The sequence below is a fragment of the Lepidochelys kempii genome, chromosome 3 (genome assembly GCF_965140265.1).
Source record: "Lepidochelys kempii isolate rLepKem1 chromosome 3, rLepKem1.hap2, whole genome shotgun sequence".
Taxonomy (NCBI): Eukaryota; Metazoa; Chordata; order Testudines; family Cheloniidae; genus Lepidochelys; species Lepidochelys kempii.
Window position 1 is genome coordinate 114,241,742 of NC_133258.1, and position 17,405 is coordinate 114,259,146.

At 40.9% G+C, this 17,405-nt stretch overlaps 1 protein-coding gene across 7 annotated transcripts in view; it reads left to right on the forward strand.

The window, feature by feature from the left end:
• MTHFD1L (methylenetetrahydrofolate dehydrogenase (NADP+ dependent) 1 like) overlaps positions 1-17,405 on the forward strand; it is a 247,910-nt gene that overhangs the window by 140,205 nt on the left and 90,300 nt on the right. For 6 of the 7 annotated variants that reach the window (XM_073337644.1, XM_073337645.1, XM_073337646.1 and 3 more), the window contains one exon: positions 16,212-16,351. In XM_073337644.1, the coding sequence (XP_073193745.1) occupies positions 16,212-16,351 (140 nt within the window). Of the gene's footprint in view, positions 1-16,211; positions 16,352-17,405 lie in introns of those variants that run through there. The other variant, XM_073337649.1, reaches the window with a different exon arrangement.

Consider the following 17,405-nt stretch of genomic DNA (forward strand, 5'->3'; position numbering starts at 1 on the left):
TTACCAAACAACTTCTAATCAGAGGACTAACCCCACTAGCCAGACATAGACATAAAAGACGTAGGTGGGATTCCCATTAGTAAAGTTCATGGGCAGTCTTGGAAGCTTCTAGAATCAGCCATCAAGGCTCCTCTGCATTTTTCATGCCTCTAGGTACCCCACCCACTCTGATTTTTGCAGTGTCATGGGTGTAAGTTACCAATTATTGTTCTTTGACTTATGTTGCATATTCCTGCCTCATGAGAAGATTCCTTTTTTCTTTAACTACTACTGCTATGAACTGGTACTTTTTCTTCTTGAACAGTTTATGGAAGGACATGCTATTTGTTAATATTATCTTCTCCATGAATTTGAAACATTTATTATCCTCTTTGTAGACTCTCACCAGCAAAACAAACTCTTTCTAGGCTCCCTGCATAATCTTGAAAAGTAATTTATAGACTTAGTGTCATGCATGTCAACATTTTTTTTCCCACTGATACAAGTCGCTAACACAGTGAAATATGGTTCCTCCTGCAGGTAATAACTAGGAGATGTCCCTTTTCACAAATTCATAAAACACGGCTCAGCAACTTTGTCAAAAATACCATTCCTGGTAACTTCCCTGTAATCAGTTCACAAAGAGAAGATACCCTCCAGCTAAAATGAAATATGAATGAAAATAACTAGAAGCTACTTTCCATTTAGTAGTTTCACCAGACAGGTACAGTAAAAAGGTTGTTTAAATCATGGTGAAGAGCACTGTCCCTGCCCATAATGAATTGGCACTAACTGCATTATGGGGCAGAGTGGGGTTGAGGGAACTATCGCTTTCAACGTTTTTGTCTTAGTGAAGAATGTGGGGGATTGAAGCAGGCTTCACAGTGGGCAGGCTGTGACTGAACAGTCCCCAAAGTCCTAGGATCGCCAGTTTGTGGGCCCGTAGCCACACTGGAGTCTGTCGTTCCCTGGTGCTCCCAGATGGCAGGGGGTGGGGGCGAGGAGGAAGGTACGGGGACCCCAGCCCTTCCTCTCCACTGGATCACTGCTCAGGGATCAAGGGGGAAGTGAGCAGTGTCTCAGAGTTGCCTCTTCCTGATACATCAGACCAGCCTCCCCTAGACACTTTCTACCTCCTGGCTCTCTCTTCAGTTTGGTAGCTGCACTCTCCCCACTCCCAGCAGAGGGTTCCCAATCACTCTCAGCAGTCAGATGGGTATTCCCCAGTCCATTTCTCAGTTTCTGGTTATTCTCCCTTGGCAGGGAGCAGGGGACAGAAAAGGGTCAGGTCCTTGACTTCCCAAGTTGGGTCTTATCCACTATCCAGACCCTTCTTCCTGGCTTCCTCCCTTCAGACACTCTCTCCTTCACTCTCCCCTGCTTGACTGTCAGAGTCCCCTTCTAAGCAGATCCTCCATTTGGAGCATGCTCTGCAGCTGCTGAGGTGTGGGGACCCTCTTGGGCTATTACTGCTCCTTCACTCCCTTAGCCTTTGTTTGGGGTCTGTAAACCACATCACAGGGAGGGAGATTCTAGCTGAACAGCAACCAGATCCAGAATGGTACATACATTATGATGTAGCCTTACATAGGAGTGATTGATGACTCGGTACTTGGCATGCCCTGAGTGATTAGACCAAAAGATAGAAACATTGATCATTCTGATTCAACACTGCTCTCTGCAGTGACATCTGTTATATTCTCTGTGGGCACCAACCTTCGCTGTCTGTGTGCAAACACTTTTTGTTTTGGGACCAAAGCAGGTTAAGGGGAAGTGGCAAGATATTCTGTCTGCCTCCCACTTCTGATAATTGTGCCCATTTGAAAACCCCTCTCCTCCCCCCCCCCACACCCCGCCTAACTCTTGATGTATGTTGATTTAATACTTTAAGTATTAAGTGTTCTTGCTCTGTGATTTGTGGCAGTCTCCAAGGTTACTACTTGATATTGCAGAAAACATGCTTACTCAGCACACTCTACATTTCCCTTCACTACCATTTCCTTGTATTTCCACTGCTACTAAAAATACATTCTATTCAAAGATGCACGTTCAAGTTTTATTCTGCTTTCACCCAGAATGCCACCCCACTCAGCCACCCCAACATTTTCATGAGATGGACAAAACTGCAAAAGCCATTGCTAGAAGAGGTGCTCAAGCTAACAGTCCACAGGCTGAATTGGGAGAGGACAGGGTTTCAGTGCAGCGGTCCTAACTCTCTTCCTCCTTTTTCCTTGATTTTTCAGAACCAATATTGATTGACTTTTCAAAGCATGTTGCAAAGCCTCTCTCTTTTCCTAGGTTTCTTTCTTAGGTATTTACAGGGGCGAGATGTGAAGGTTGAAGGAAGAAGGAGTTTAGTCACATGAATTTGTACTTGTGTCCAGAGCTTTAGAGAGGTGTGGGTTTACAAATGGAAGTAAATATCTACATATTTCTGGTATCGAGGTGTCCAGAATTAAACACTATTTAGTTGTAAGAAAACCCTTTTCAGCTTAAAGCATCCAATACATTACCACAATAGTTAAAAGGGAAAAAGATACCGTTCTAAAATTACAGACTGCATCCCAGCAGAGTTCTTTTAAAGGCTATGAACAGCACTGGCCAATGATCTTGCCACAAAAATTGCTCAGTCAGATCTACTGATGCTGCTATTGTGTTAATTGTTGTTCCATGCAACTACGCATACAAAGTAGAGATTTTAGTTTTTTAAACACTACAATAGTTCTTTGCTAAAGACTGTTATGATTTATTATGCATGAGAAAATATGTAGTTATCTTGGTAACATCATTAAGTACACTCTTTTTGAAGACCGGGTCATCTGTCCTAGCAAAAGGAAGATTAGAGGAAAATGTAAGTGTGTGTTTTTTCTGTTAGCAAAGGTATTAAAAGGACCGTTGACTTGAAAAAAATTACACTTCTGTCTGAATTCTTCTATCTACTATTGCTATAAATAACACCTAAGATGATTACAACTGAAATTCTAAGAGAGAGAACTTTTTTCTATTTTTCAATAGTGCATTAATTCAACAACACTTCGTAAATAGTCACTTTTACTGTTTGCCCTTATTAGCAAGATTCCCCTTGTTATTTTTGTGGGTCTGTTACACCACACCAGGGAAGAGAAAATAAGAAAATGTGATTGTAAAACCGCAAAACTTGGAAAAGAGGTTCAGGGGCATGTGTGGTACATGAAATTTGTGTATTTGACTAGATTTCAAGGTGGTGATGATGGATCTTTTTAATATTTCTGTTGTGTAAGCTTTAGTAATTTTATAGTGATATAAATAGGGGACCCTCTCATTGGTAGTGGACAGCACAAGCATCAGAGACCTATATCTGAGATCTCGTGCCTGCTCCAACGGGAACTTAAGCACGTAGTAAGCTGGTACTGTGCACAACCTCTGGAAGTGGGAGCAGCAACAGTGACTCCACGTATTTTCAAGAGGGAAAAAATATCAGAACCGTCAAGGTGTAGAAAGGAAGCTTTTTGCACAAATGTGGCCAAAGCATCTGTAATGTCCTGCTTTTTATTTTACTAATTTCAAATCCAGTATCTATACAGCAATATGAAATGCTCTCGAATGAGGAGTACCTAATACAGAATTCATATTACACATGAATATTTCTACTTGTACATCCTCACACTTTACAAAACAAAGGAATTAGATTAAACTGATACTTTGATTATATGTGTCTTTCTGGAAAATGGCTCATAAATCAAATGAAGAGGAAGCATAGTCTCAGTGGTATGGAAATCAGGAGATCAGAGTTCTAAATCCTGCTATCTGGCCTGAATAAATAAGTCAAGTTTTCTTTATCTCAGTTTCTCCATTTGTAAAATGGGGATAATAATACTGACCTACTTACACCAGAGTCATTGTGACAATTAATTTATTAATTGTACATGAAGCATATGAAAGCATTAGATGGAAAGAGAGAGAAACACTTAAATCAACTAGCTAGAGGTGGTTGGAAAATGAACTGACACTCTTCCCCCCACCCTCTGAAAATTTCAACAAAAACTTTTCTAAACGTTGTTGCTGGTGAAATTTTCAATGGAAAAAGTTCTGCTTTCTGGTAAAAATCAGAAAACAAAATATTTCAGCTGAAAATGTAAATACTTTGATTCAGAAATGCTGCTGTGGTGCCTTGTGTTAATTGTAGTGTAGGTGCATTACATTCCCATTCTATTCTGGATGTCCTGCCTCCCTGTTGAGACTACATCTCCCGTGATGCACCACAGTCTCATCTCACAGTGAGGAGAAGCAGTTGAACCATTGGGATTTCTGGCCATGGGGCATGGGCTGGAGCACCCATGGAAAGAGATAGTGAGTGCTCATCTGGAGGCGCTGCCAAACAGCTGTTTGGTGGCTGGGGGAGGGCGGAGACTAGCGAGTGGGCAGGGGCCTCGAGGAGGGTGTAGAGTAGAAGCGGAGCGAGGGTGGGGACTTGGGGCAGAACAGGGGGGAGCACCCCCAGGAAAAAGAAAAAATTAGTGCCTATGCCATGGGGCATTATGGGAGACCAGTTTGGCTGAACAGTGAAATCCTTGCTGATCTTGAACACAGAAAAGAAGCTTACAAGAAGTGGAAGATTGAACAAATGACCAGGGAAGAGTATAAAAATATTTCTCGGGCATGCAGGAGTGAAATCAGGAAGGCCAAATCACGCCTGGAGTTGCAACTAGGAAGAGATGTTAAGAGTAACAAGAAGGGTTTCTTCAGGTATGTTGGCAACAAGAAGAAAGTCAAGGAAAGTGGGGGCCCCTTAATGAATGAGGGAGCCAAGCTAGTGACAGAGGATGTGGAAAAAAGCTAATGTACTCAATGCTTTTTTTGCCTCTGTTTTCACGAACAAGGTCAGCTCCCAGACTACTGCACTGGGCAGCACAGCATGGGGAGGAGGTGACCAGCCCTCTGTGGAGAAAGAAGTGGTTCGGGACTATTTAGAAAAGCTGGACGAGCACAAGTCCATGGGGCCGGATGCGCTGCATCTGAGAGTGATAAAGTTGTTGGTGGATGTGATTGCAGAGCCATTGGCCATTATCTTTGAAAACTCATGGCGATCCGGGGAAGTCCCGGACAACTGGAAAAAGGCTAATGTAGTGCCCATCTTTAAAAAAGGGAAGGAGGAGGATCCTGGGAACTACAGGCCAGTCAGCCTCACCTCGGTCCCTGGAAAAATCATGGAGCAGGTCCTCAAGGAATCAATTCTGAAGCACTTAGAGGAGAGGAAAGTGATCAGGAACAGTCAGCATGGATTCACAAAGGGCAAGTCATGCCTGACGAATCTAATTGCCTACTATGACAAGATAACTGGCTCTGTGGATGAGGGGAAAGCGGTGGATGTGTTGTTCCTTGACTTTAGCAAAGCTTTTGACACCGTCTCCCACAGTATTCTTGCCAGCAAGTTAAAGAAGTATGGGCTGGATGAATGCACTATAAGGTGGGCTAGATTGTCGGGCTCAACGGGTAGTGCTCAATGGCTCCATATCTCGTTGGCAGCCGGTGTCAAGTGGAGTGCCTCAAGGGTTGGTCCTCAGGCTGGTTTTGTTCAATATCTTCATAAATGATCTGGAGGATGGTGTGGATTGCACCCTCAGCAAGTTTGCAGATGACACTAAACCGGGAGGAGAGGTAGATACGCTGGAGGGTAGGGATAGAATACAGAGGGCCCTAGACAAATTGGAGGATTGTGCCAAAAGAAATCTGATGAGGTTCAACAAGGGCAAGTGCAGAGTCCTGCACGTAGGACAGAAGAATCCCATGCACCGCTGCAGACTAGGGACCGAATGGCTAGGAAGCAGTTCTGCAGAAAAGGACCTAGGGTTTACAGTAGATGAGAAGCTGGATATGAGTCAACAGTGTGCCCTTGTTGCCAAGAAGACCAATGGCATTTTGGGATGTATAAGTAGGGGCATTGCCAGCAGATCAAGGGACGTGATCGCTCCCCTCTATTCGACATTGGTGAGGCCTCACCTGGAGTACTGTGTCCAGTTTTGGGCCCCACACTACAAGAAGGATGTGGAAAAATTGGAAAGTGTACAGCGGAGAGCAACAAAAATGATTAGGGGACTGGAACACTTGAATTATGAGGAGAGGCTGAGGGAACTGGGATTGTTTAGTCTGCGGAAGAGAAGAATGAGGGGGGATTTGATAGCTGCTTTCAGCTACCTGAAAGGGAGTTCCAAAGAGGATGGATCTAGACTGTTCTCAGTGGTAGCTGATGACAGAACAAGGAGTAATGGTCTCAAGTTGCAGTGGGGGGGGTTTCGGTTGGATATTAGGAAAAACTTTTTCACTAGGAGGGTGGTGAAACACTGGAATGTGTTACCTAGGGAGGTGGTGGAATCTCCTTCCTTAGATATTTTTAAGGTCTGGCTTGACAAAGCCCTGGCTGGGATGATTTAATTGGGGATTGGTCCTGCTTTGAGCAGGGGGTTGGACTAGATGACCTCCTGAGGTCCCTTCCAACCCTGATATTCTATGATTCTATGAGATGTAGTCTGGCTGGGGAACCCAGCCCACAGACGACAATGGGGACATGAGTAAACTGCAGCTGCCTGAGATACCACCGCAATATCTGAATCACAATATTTTGGCCTTCAGCTTAAATATTTTGGTTTATGTAAAAAAAAAAAAAAATCAAAATGTTCCTTAAAAAGCAGACATTTTGTGCTAAAAAAAATTGTTCAAAAACCTACATTTCCATCAAAAAATCGCATTGATAGAAAATTTTTGACCAGCCGTATAAGTAACATATCTGCTGTTTGGTTTAAAAGGCATCTTTCTAGATTTCATATTTTCTTCAGACTTTTATGTCATTTCCCTATTAAAGGACAACTTTTTAAAGACAAAAAGAATGAGCAGTACTTAGAGACTAACAAATTTATTTGGGCATAAGCTTTCGTGGGCTAAAGCCCACTTCATCAGATGCATGCAGTGGAAAATACAGTAGGATGATCTATATATACAGAGAACATGAAAAAATGGGTGTTGCCATACCGACTCTAACGAGACTAATAAAGTAAGGTGGGCTATTATCAGCAGGAGAAAAAAAACTTTTGTATTGATAATCAGGATGGCTTATTCCAAACAGTTGACAAGAAGGTGTGAGTAACAGTAGGGGAAAAATTAGCATGGGGAAATAGTTTTTACTTTGTGTAATGACCCATCCACTCCCAGTTTTTATTCAAGCCTAATTTGATGGTGTCCAGTTTGCAAATTAATTCCAGTTCTGCAGTTTCTCGTTGGGGACTGTTTTTGAAGTTTTTTTGTTGAAGAATTGTGACTTTTAGGTCTGTAATTGAGTGACCAGGGAGGTTAAAGTGTTCTCCGGCTGGTTTTTGAATCCTATAATTCTTGACATCTGATTTGTGTCCATTTATTCTTTTGCTTAGAGACTGTCTGGTTTGGCCAGTGCACATGTCAAAGGGGCATGGCTGGCACATGATGACATATATCACATTGGTAGATGTTCAGGTGAATGAGCCTCTGATGGTGTGGCTGATGTGATTAGGTCCAATAATGGTGTCCCTTGAATAGATAAGTGGACAGAGTTGGCAATGGGCTTTGTTGCAAAAACACCTGGGTAAGTGTTTTTGTTATGTGGTGTGTAGTTGCTGGTGAGTATTTGCTTCAGGTTGGGGGGCCTGTCGGTAAGCGAGGACTGGCCTGTCTCCCAAGATCTGTGAGAGTGATGGGTTGTCCTTCAGGATAGGTTGTAGATCCTCGATGATGCGCTGGAGAGGTTTTAGTTGGGGGCTGAAGATGACGGCTAGTGGAGTTCTGTTACTTTCTTTGTTCGGCCTGTCCTGTAGTAGGTGAGTTCTGGGTATTCTTCTGGCTCTGTCAATCTGTTTCTTCACTTCAGCAGGTGTTTCTATATCGATGTGATGCTATAATATCATGCTATAGATTTACCTTTGGAGGTGAACTATTTGGAATAAGAAATTCAGTTTTTGGTAGCATGTTGTTGTTCTGTATTACCGTAGCATGTAGGAGTCTGTCATGGACTAGCACCCCATTGTGCTAGGTACTGTACAAACACAGAACAAAAAAACAGTCCCTGCTGATAGAATATTGTAAAATAATTTCATTTTCATATAATCTAGCTTTCATATAATCTAGTTTCCCAGAATGAAATTTAACTTCAGACAAAAACATTTTGCAAGACAAAACAATGAATAACGGATACTGCTGCTAATTCAGTAATACCAGCAGTCTGGATTAGCAGTCAATGCTGAGGAAATCCCTGCTTTCAGCTCTGTAGGGACCATCCTGCCATAGCATAGGGCATCTTTCAATTGATATCATTGCAGTTAAGGATGAGCCATCCTCATGGTTTGGAGTCTGAGCTGAATGACCATGTGTTCGGTCAAACTGAGTGGGAAAATACTATATACTCAGTTTGGTGTGCACCTCTGCCTCTCTCAGCCATGCAGTGAAACTGGAGCTTAAATCTTTTAAAGCAAATTCAACTACCTACTTTACAGAATGAAAAATGTTTCTCATGTCCATTAGAGTATCCCCCAATGTATGTCCCTCAACTTGCTGGTAGCTGCAACATCTGCTATATGTGCTCTTCTAGCTTCACAAACTTTTGTTGCAGCGTCGTGCATTAGACACGTATGGACAATGAAAATAGGAATATGTGTGTCAGAGTATTTTAGACAATGGGTGTACTGGCTGAGTTGACTGGAATCTGAGGACAAATCAGAAGTAAAGGGAACAGAGAAGCCTCATTCTTTTAAAATTTTGAATAAGTTTGAGCTTACTAAATTCCAAAATCAGTTATGAGGGTAGAGGGTCAGGTCAGATAAATTGCAAGAGTCAAAATGGACAAACATCTGGTTTATTCATCCCTCGCTGCACTAACAAAAATGTGGTATCCTGTTAGATAAATCACTGATCCAACCTCGTTTATTTTGGCGTCTCTGCACCTTGGTACTTTTGACTTAAACAAGAATCTATCAGTATATTACAGCTAACATGCCTTGAGCTCCAGGTTCAAAGTTCGTGTGCTCCTGTGACTTTGAACTCTTCTGTTCCTGAGTTTACCAGCAGACAGCTGCACCAGAACAGATCTGTTTACATCAGAGGAATAAAAGGCAGCTCGCAGTTCATAGTTTCCATTTCCTTTTGCATTGTTCAGGAATTCAGGCTCTCAGTTCTGTGTCCTGAAACTTAGCCTCATGTGTATGTCTCTGACTTGGTACTTGCAATACAAATGTTTTGTTTTGATTTGTTGATAGAAAGTGCTGATGGGAGGGAAGTTAGTTTCATCTAAAATCAGCCTCAGTTTACAAGAAATTCTTTTGTGGAATAAATGAGCTTTCATGTCACAATTTCACTGTAGCCTGGCTGATTAAAAATGTTGGTCTTTTTGTAAGGTCTCCTGCAGTCCATAAATCTAAACTAGTGTGAAACACTTAACATGGAACTGTTTTACATATTTAGATACAGCATGATAAATATATTTTTAGGTGAAGAAACTTTACTGTTTTTCTAAAGTGGTCATGACTATGAAATCTGATCAGGTGCAGGAACCACAACTCTGTTTGTTTGTTCTGGTTTTTCTGACATCCTTCATACTGTACAAGAAATAAAATATCCCCAACTGTGCACAGCCAGGGAATAATTCCATTAAGATATTCTGGTGATGACATAACTGTGATAGGGAACCATTAGAGAGGTTTGCTCATACCCATCCTCACCCTAAAGTGGAATTATAGACTTCAGTGACAAGTACCTACTTTGTAGAAAGTTGGAAAAGAATCTTTTCCCTTGTTTTTTCTTTTATACCTCTCCCACAAATATCTATCTTGTTGTTATCCTTTTTCCTGTCTCCACATGTTTCTGAGCTTTCTCTGATTTTCTCCCTCCCCTTGGCCAAACCGTCTGGGGTGTTTGGTTTACATACTGCATCTCTTTCCTAAGTAAGTATGTTTTACTTTTTAATTGTTCTGGTAGCTGAATTGACCAAGGTATAAGGAAATTAAGTGACTTGTCTAAGGTCCCATACTAATTCACTATTTTGGGCTTGGCCCAATTTAGAGTGGAATCCTCTTCCAAGTTACTTGCACTATATTAAAATGTACTTGCTTTTTAGATTATTATTACATGAATCTTAAGCAAAATAGAAAAAGCATTGCTATTTGATTTAGAGTGAATGTATATATTATCCCTGTAGGATCTGAGTGCCCTTTATATTACTAAATTGTGTGTATATATATTTTTTTTTCTAATAACAGGCCTCAAATACTACTGGTGGTGCAATACAAAATTTAGAGTAGAATTTAAGCAACAATATATTCACAGAAAAAGTTTGCATTCCAGTAATAGATTGATTCTCATTTACAATAGGGCTCCTTTACACATTTCTGCAGGTGTAAAGAGGCCTTAATATGGGAGTAAATTGCTTTTATACCCAAGTTATGGTTGAGGTCCATTTACGCTGACAAAGCAATTTAAAGATATCTTAATGCAAACAAGAATCCAGCCTTATATCTTCTCAAAGAAGTTGAGCTGCAGTTAAGATGGTTACAGACCATTTCAACTAATGTTCTTTTAAAGTTAACCTTATTATAGCAAGTCTAAATGAAAAGTGTAGCTTTTAGAACATCTGTTGAGTTCTGTCAAGGTTCCTCCCCCACTCTGAACTCTAGGGTACAGATGTGGGGACCTGCATGAAAAACCTCCTAAACTTATCTTTACCAGCTTAGGTCAAAACTTCCCCAAGGTACAAAATATTCCACCCTTTGTCCTTGGACTGGCCGCTACCACCACCAAACTAATACTGGTTACTGGGGAAGAGCTGTTTGGACACGTCTTTCCCCCCCAAAAATACTTCCCAAAAACCTTGCACCCCACTTCCTGGACAAGGTTTGGTAAAAAGCCTCACCAATTTGCCTAGGTGACTACAGACCCAGACCCTTGGATCTTAAGAACAATGAACAATCCTCCCAACACTTGCACCCCCCCTTTCCTGGGCAATGTTGGATAAAAAGCCTCACCAATTTGCATAGGTGACCACAGACCCAAACCCTTGGATCTGAGAACAATGAAAAAGCATTCAGTTTTCTTACAAGAAGACTTTTAATAAAAATAGAAGTAAATAGAAATAAAGAAATCCCCCCTGTAAAATCAGGATGGTAGATACCTTACAGGGTAATTAGATTCAAAACATAGAGAACCCCTCTGGGCAAAACCTTAAGTTACAAAAAAGATACACAGACAGAAATAGTCATTCTATTCAGCACAGTTCCTTTCTCAGCCATTTAAAGAAATCATAATCTAACATGTACCTAGCTAGATTACTTACTAAAAGTTCTAAGACTCCATTCCTGGTCTATCCCCGGCGAAGACAGAATATAGACAGACACACAGACCCTTTGTTTCTCTCCCTCCTCCCAGCTTTTGAAAGTATCTTGTCTCCTCATTGGTCATTTTGGTCAGGTGCCAGCGAGGTTACCTTTAGCTTCTTAACCCTTTACAGGTGAGAGGAGCTTTCCCCTGGCCAGGAGGGATTTCAAAGGGGTTTACCCTTCCCTTTATATTTATGACAAGTTCTGTCCTCTTGAAAAAGGAATCCAAAATTCTATATACTATTGTATTCTGTATGCACTGTAATATCTGATTGCCTTCCAGTAGTGCATTAAGCCACATGACTAACTTCTGTCATGTGGTGGTGGTTCTCTCATTCTCTCCCCAGAGGAAGAAGTATGTGCAGTGGAGCATCTTGGTTGGTTTGTTTTTGTTTTTAATTATTTATTAAATAAAAGTAATCTTTACACATGAGCAGTCAGAAGTGTGAGGAAAAATGTATGTAGATGCTTCATTGTTTATGGGGTCAAAGGTATAGATATTAAAAAATAGAGTAATAGACATTCTAAATGTTTTTTTATCGAACCAGCTTTTTTTAATCAAAGGTCAAAGCTGCTTCAGACAGTTCTGTTACACACATTTATAATGTGCATTTTCCTAAAAGCTGTTTTCAAATATTTGTTATAAATCCCACTGTAGGAGCTTTACAATAAATCAATAACAACAAAGAACAGGGGCTTTTTTAAATGAAAGAAATGAAAAGTGAAAAATCTGGGATTATTCTAATTTAGCTTCCTTTACTAAAACCATAATTCTGTTCTGTTCTATATAGGTTCTTATAGTGCACTCATCACCATAGTAGCTGAACACCTTCCAGTAGTGCATTAAGCAACATGACTACCAATCAGTCATGTGTTGTTTTTCTCTCATCATCTTCCCAGAAGGAGAAGCAGGGGAGTGGAATGTCTTATTTTGATAGGTTGGTTTATTAAATAAATATGCCTGTTGCTACTTGCTTATATTAGACAAGGCAAGGTCAAAGAAATGTGCCTTGCACTTGGAGTGGAAAGTGGTGAGGATTCTGATGGTCCTTAGTTACCGGAGTTCATTCCACAGCATCGAACCATCCCCAGAGAAAGTTCTGTCTCCCACATAGACAAGCTTTACTCTGTGCCAGAGGAGCTAAGTTGTCGACCACATTCTTCATCCTGGAGCTTTAGATGGTCATTTAGGTATCCTGGGCCCAGGCCATGGAGAGCTTTGAAGATAGGGATCGAGACTTTGAATTGTTTCAGTATTCTGTGGGAAGCCAAGTGTAGAGAACAAACAGGTGTAATGTGTGCATGGTAGCCTGTGTTGTTGAGGAGCTGCATGGCACCATTTTGTACTAGTGGCCCCAGTAATCTATTGTGGTGATTTTTAGAGATTGTCTATGCTTTTTTTTAGTTTAAAACCACCGTCCTGAGTATTTTTATTTGAAAAATAAAACTTGTGAAACCGGCCACCTAGACTGTTTCCTCTGAGAGAATGAAAAGTGACAACCATACTACTGTGCTGCATCTCACCTCCTTTGGAGGACTGGAACTAGTTCAAAAAGAAGTACATTCATAAAGAGTACCATTTCCTGTTTTTTTACTGGATATCCTAATGCAAGATTCACTGAGATTTTAAAAATAAGCTCTTTATGATTTTTTTAATTTCTACTTGTAAAAAAGTCAGGCAGTAAGTAAGTCACCTTTCCAGAAACAGATTTGGACTGACCATTTGACATTGTACTTCGTACTGTATAATTGCCTTTCTGGTATTTTTCTGTTTGTTAATCATAGTTTTGTCCATTACTTCTCATGACCATGGCTTAGCAAGGGGTTATTTATTATATATTTATTTCTTGCTGAAAACCCTTAACATTTCATGTGTAACAGCTGATTGCACTTTTGTTTTTGAGACAAAACACACAATATAAATTATAACCCTGAAATCAATAACTGCGTTCTTTTAAGTTAATAGTTTTTCATAATAGCTGGTTAAATTGTTTCCTTAAACTTGTAATCATTAAACTAAAACCAGTTTGAACCCTCCTAAGTCCCTATGGCCTTTATTTGTTTATGTTTTAATTGGCACACTGATTTGAAAGCAGGAAATAATATAAAAGTGATTGCACTGATTATTTGAGCACAAACAGGATTCAGAGTACAAGAGTTTGGCACATTACTTAATCTTCTCATTATTCTGCATTTTATTTCCTTTGCAGTTGGTAGCCTTCATCCCAGCAGCTTTTCTACTGCATCCTGTTTCCTTCCTCACACAGAAGTCAAGCTCTGACGTACCTGACTTTGTGTTTCTCCCTCTTTGGCCTTTATAATAAGAAAATCCATTCTGTCTGTAGTTATATTGTTCACACCTAACTTTTCTCGCATTGTACAGGGTTCAATTCACTTGTAAAATGCTGAGTTTAGGTATTTAAGCATTTGAAGGGAAAGAGGACTTAGGAGGATGAAGAGTTGTAGATGCATAGCTGAACAAATAAGGGTGTCCCCCTCTACTGAATTCTGGGGATTCCCATCCAGTTTTTAATGCAACAGGACACAACTAACTGGGAAGCCATGGAAAATCATGCATGTTGCTTTGATGTCTCGCTGGGAGACTGCATAGGGACTGTTGTGTCCCTATTAAGGATAAGAGACAATCCCGAAGAATGGAGTCTGTTGGATGATGAAGAAGTTCAGGGGGAGGGCAGACAGGGAGCAGAATCATTACTGATTTGTAGCGAAACAGGAGGGAATGGAACAGAACTTCTTAACTTGCTCCCAGGCAGCTTGGCTGTCTCTATGGACTGCTGGGGATATGGGTATCCCAGGGAGCCTAGTACCCCACCAGTTTTGAAGCAATTGAATATATGGCAAGTGGGGAAGAAACTAGTACAAATGGCTCAAGAGACACAACAATATTGTTATAGTAACTCCTCACTTAACTTTGTAGTTCTGTTCCTGAAAAATGCTCCTTTAAGCAAAATTATGTTAAGCTAATCCAATTTCCCCATAAGAATTAATGTAAATAGAGTGGAGTTATGTTCCAGGGAAATTTTTTTGGACAGACAAAAGACTATACGTGTGTCTGTATATATGTATACACACATTTTATATATATATATATATATATATATATATATATATATATATATATATATATATATATAACTGTTTGTTTAAAACGTGTGCTCTGTGTGTGTGTGTGTATAAAATACACACACACACATATACACTGTATAAGTTTTAAACAAACAGTTTAATACTCCACACAGCAATGATGATTTTGAAGCTTGGTTGAGGTGGTGAAGTCAGAGGGTGGAAGAGGGTGGGATTTTCCCAGGGAATGCCTTACTTCTAAATGATGAACTAGCACTTGGCTGAGCCCTCAAGGGTTAATACATTGTTGTTAATATAGCCTCATACTCTACAAGGCAGCAGGAATGGAGGGAGGGGAGACAGCATGGCAGAGAGAGACAGAGACATACACCGAGTGAGAGACATGCATTGCCCCTTTAAGTACGTTGACTCCACTCTAAGTACACTGCCCTTTTAAGTAGATCAGCAAGTTGAGACAGCAGCTGCTGCCAGCAAGCTCCCTCCGTTCTGATCCCTGTCATGTCCCCCCCCCCGGCTCTATGGAGGTGGGGTAAGTGGAGGGGCAGGAACAAGGGAAAGGGGGGCACCCTCACATTAGCACCCTTCTTCCCACCACACAGCAAGCAGGAGGCTCCCGGGAGCAGCTCCAAGGCAGAGGGCAGAAGCAGCACATGGCAGTAGGGGGAGGGACAGCTGAACTGCTGGGCTATTGGTAGCCTGCTGGGCAACTGCCGCACAGGGAACTTAGGGGAGTAGGGAGCTGATAGCAGGGCTGCCGGTCTACCCTGGCTCCAAGCCCCCACCAGCTAACTACAACAGACTGCTCTTCCTGCAAGCAGTGGACAAAGCAGGCAGCTGCCAAACAACGTTATAAGGGAGCATTGCGCAACTTTAAACAAGCATGTTCCCTAATTGATCAGCAACGTAACAACAAAAGTTAACCCGGACGACTTTAAGTGAGGAATAGTTGTATTTCATTTAATATGGACATTTTCCCTTTGATATTTTTAACTCATGGATTAATGGTTTCATAGATTCCAGGGCCAGAAGGGACCATTGTCATCATCTAATGTGACCTTCTGTATAGCACAGGCCATAGAACTTCCCCAAAATAATTCTTAGGCCATATCTTTTAGAAGAAACATCCAATCTTGATTTAAGAATTGTCAGTGATGGAGAATCCACCAGGACCCTTGGTAAATTGTTCCAATGATTAATTACTCTCATTGTTCAATTGAACAGTATCAATATGATTGTATAGGTATTTAGTATTGTATTTGTTTAAATATTGTCTGAGAACAGATGATTGTGAATAACCCTGTCTTTCAATTTTGAAACTGCATGTCTGTTCTGTAAAAGCTAGAGATGAGCCACACATTTCAGATTTGGATTAAACATTCCCAAAATTCAAGGGGTTTCAGATCCAGGTCCACCCCTATCTAGTAAAAGTATGTGAGAGGGAATAATAGAGGGAAGGTTTGTTTGGGTTTTTTAAAGTATTTTAATGTACATAACTACGCTAAAATAGTTGTAACACAGGACTGGACGCTACTAAAAGATCTCAGTTAACTTTTTTATGCAGTCTGCTTGGGTGACATATTGTAGTTATCAGGGAAAAGAAAACTTGTTGTGAGCAGTAAATGGTTGAAGATAATCAAAATCATGTAAATAGAACTCTGGAGGTCTGGCAAAACGAATGCAGTTGGATTTTCAAAAGTATGTGGCATACTAGAATAAAGTGAAGCATCCCTTGCCTTTAACTGAGTTCTTTATCCTTAACAGTAACTGAAGCTGGTTTTGGTGCTGACATTGGGATGGAGAAATTCTTCAACATCAAATGCAGAGCATCTGGCTTAGTTCCCAGCGTGGTTGTGCTTGTTGCTACAGTGAGGGCTTTGAAAATGCATGGAGGAGGGCCAAATGTAAGTATCTGCACCTTTCTTGGAACACAAATGATAAACCTTAAAAACTGTCATTAACATTTGAAATATGTATAAAATTCTGAATTTTAAAAGTGGCTGGAAAAGCTCTTAATGTAAACCATTGTTTAGAAATTCTCATTCCTAAACTCCCTCATCACACTGATGTCCATTCCTGAATTTCCCTAGGAGATTATTGGACTCAAACCAAATGAGTAAGGATTAGATAGCTATGAAGAATTACTAATTATTAGAAAAGGGAGTGAAGTTTCTTTATATTTTTTTTAAAATCCTTTATATACATTCTCTCCCTTGCCTCTTAAAATAGTGATTTGTAAATCTCAGTGGTGTTAATACCTAAGTGCATGGTTGTTACGAGCCAGAGAGCTTGGCAGCTCAGGGGGAGAGAGGAATTCAGATTGCAGTGTGCTTAGTGGAATCAGGGAGTTTTGAGTCTCTTGTCTTGTGACTGGAAGGCCTAAGGCTTTTGCCACTGAGGTGGAGGGAACTTCCTCCCTCTCTCCGCTGTAGGGGTTACTCCTTTTCTTCTCCAAGCCACGTGATACCAACAAATGTGTGGTGTTCCCCCACCCCCATTATATCACTCCCTCTGCTAGGGCCAAGCAGGGTCTTGTAGATTGCTAATCACAGAGGCACTCTTCACTCAATCAGGCAGAATCAGGAGTATTCCTGTGAGTGATTGGCACTCTACTAACCAGGCAAAGAGACTGAAAGCCTAGCAACATGCTTCAGCTCCTCTCCCCAGCATTCTGAAAGGATCTGATACTGCCAGGGAAACAGCTTTCTGTGGAGCCTCATATTGGGGGAAAATTCCAGAGCTGTTTCTACAACCACAGAATTGTGGAATGCACAGAGCCTTCCTTATATCTAATCATCTCAGAGAGAATCAGTGCTGAGATTTTCCCTTATTCATACCTTTTGGTGCCAAATTTTCTAAGATTAAAAACCCAAAATATTGTTGTCATAGTGGTACCTGTGTATCATTCTCACCCAACACATACAGCTCTTTTGTCTTTTAACATGTTGTTCCTCCATA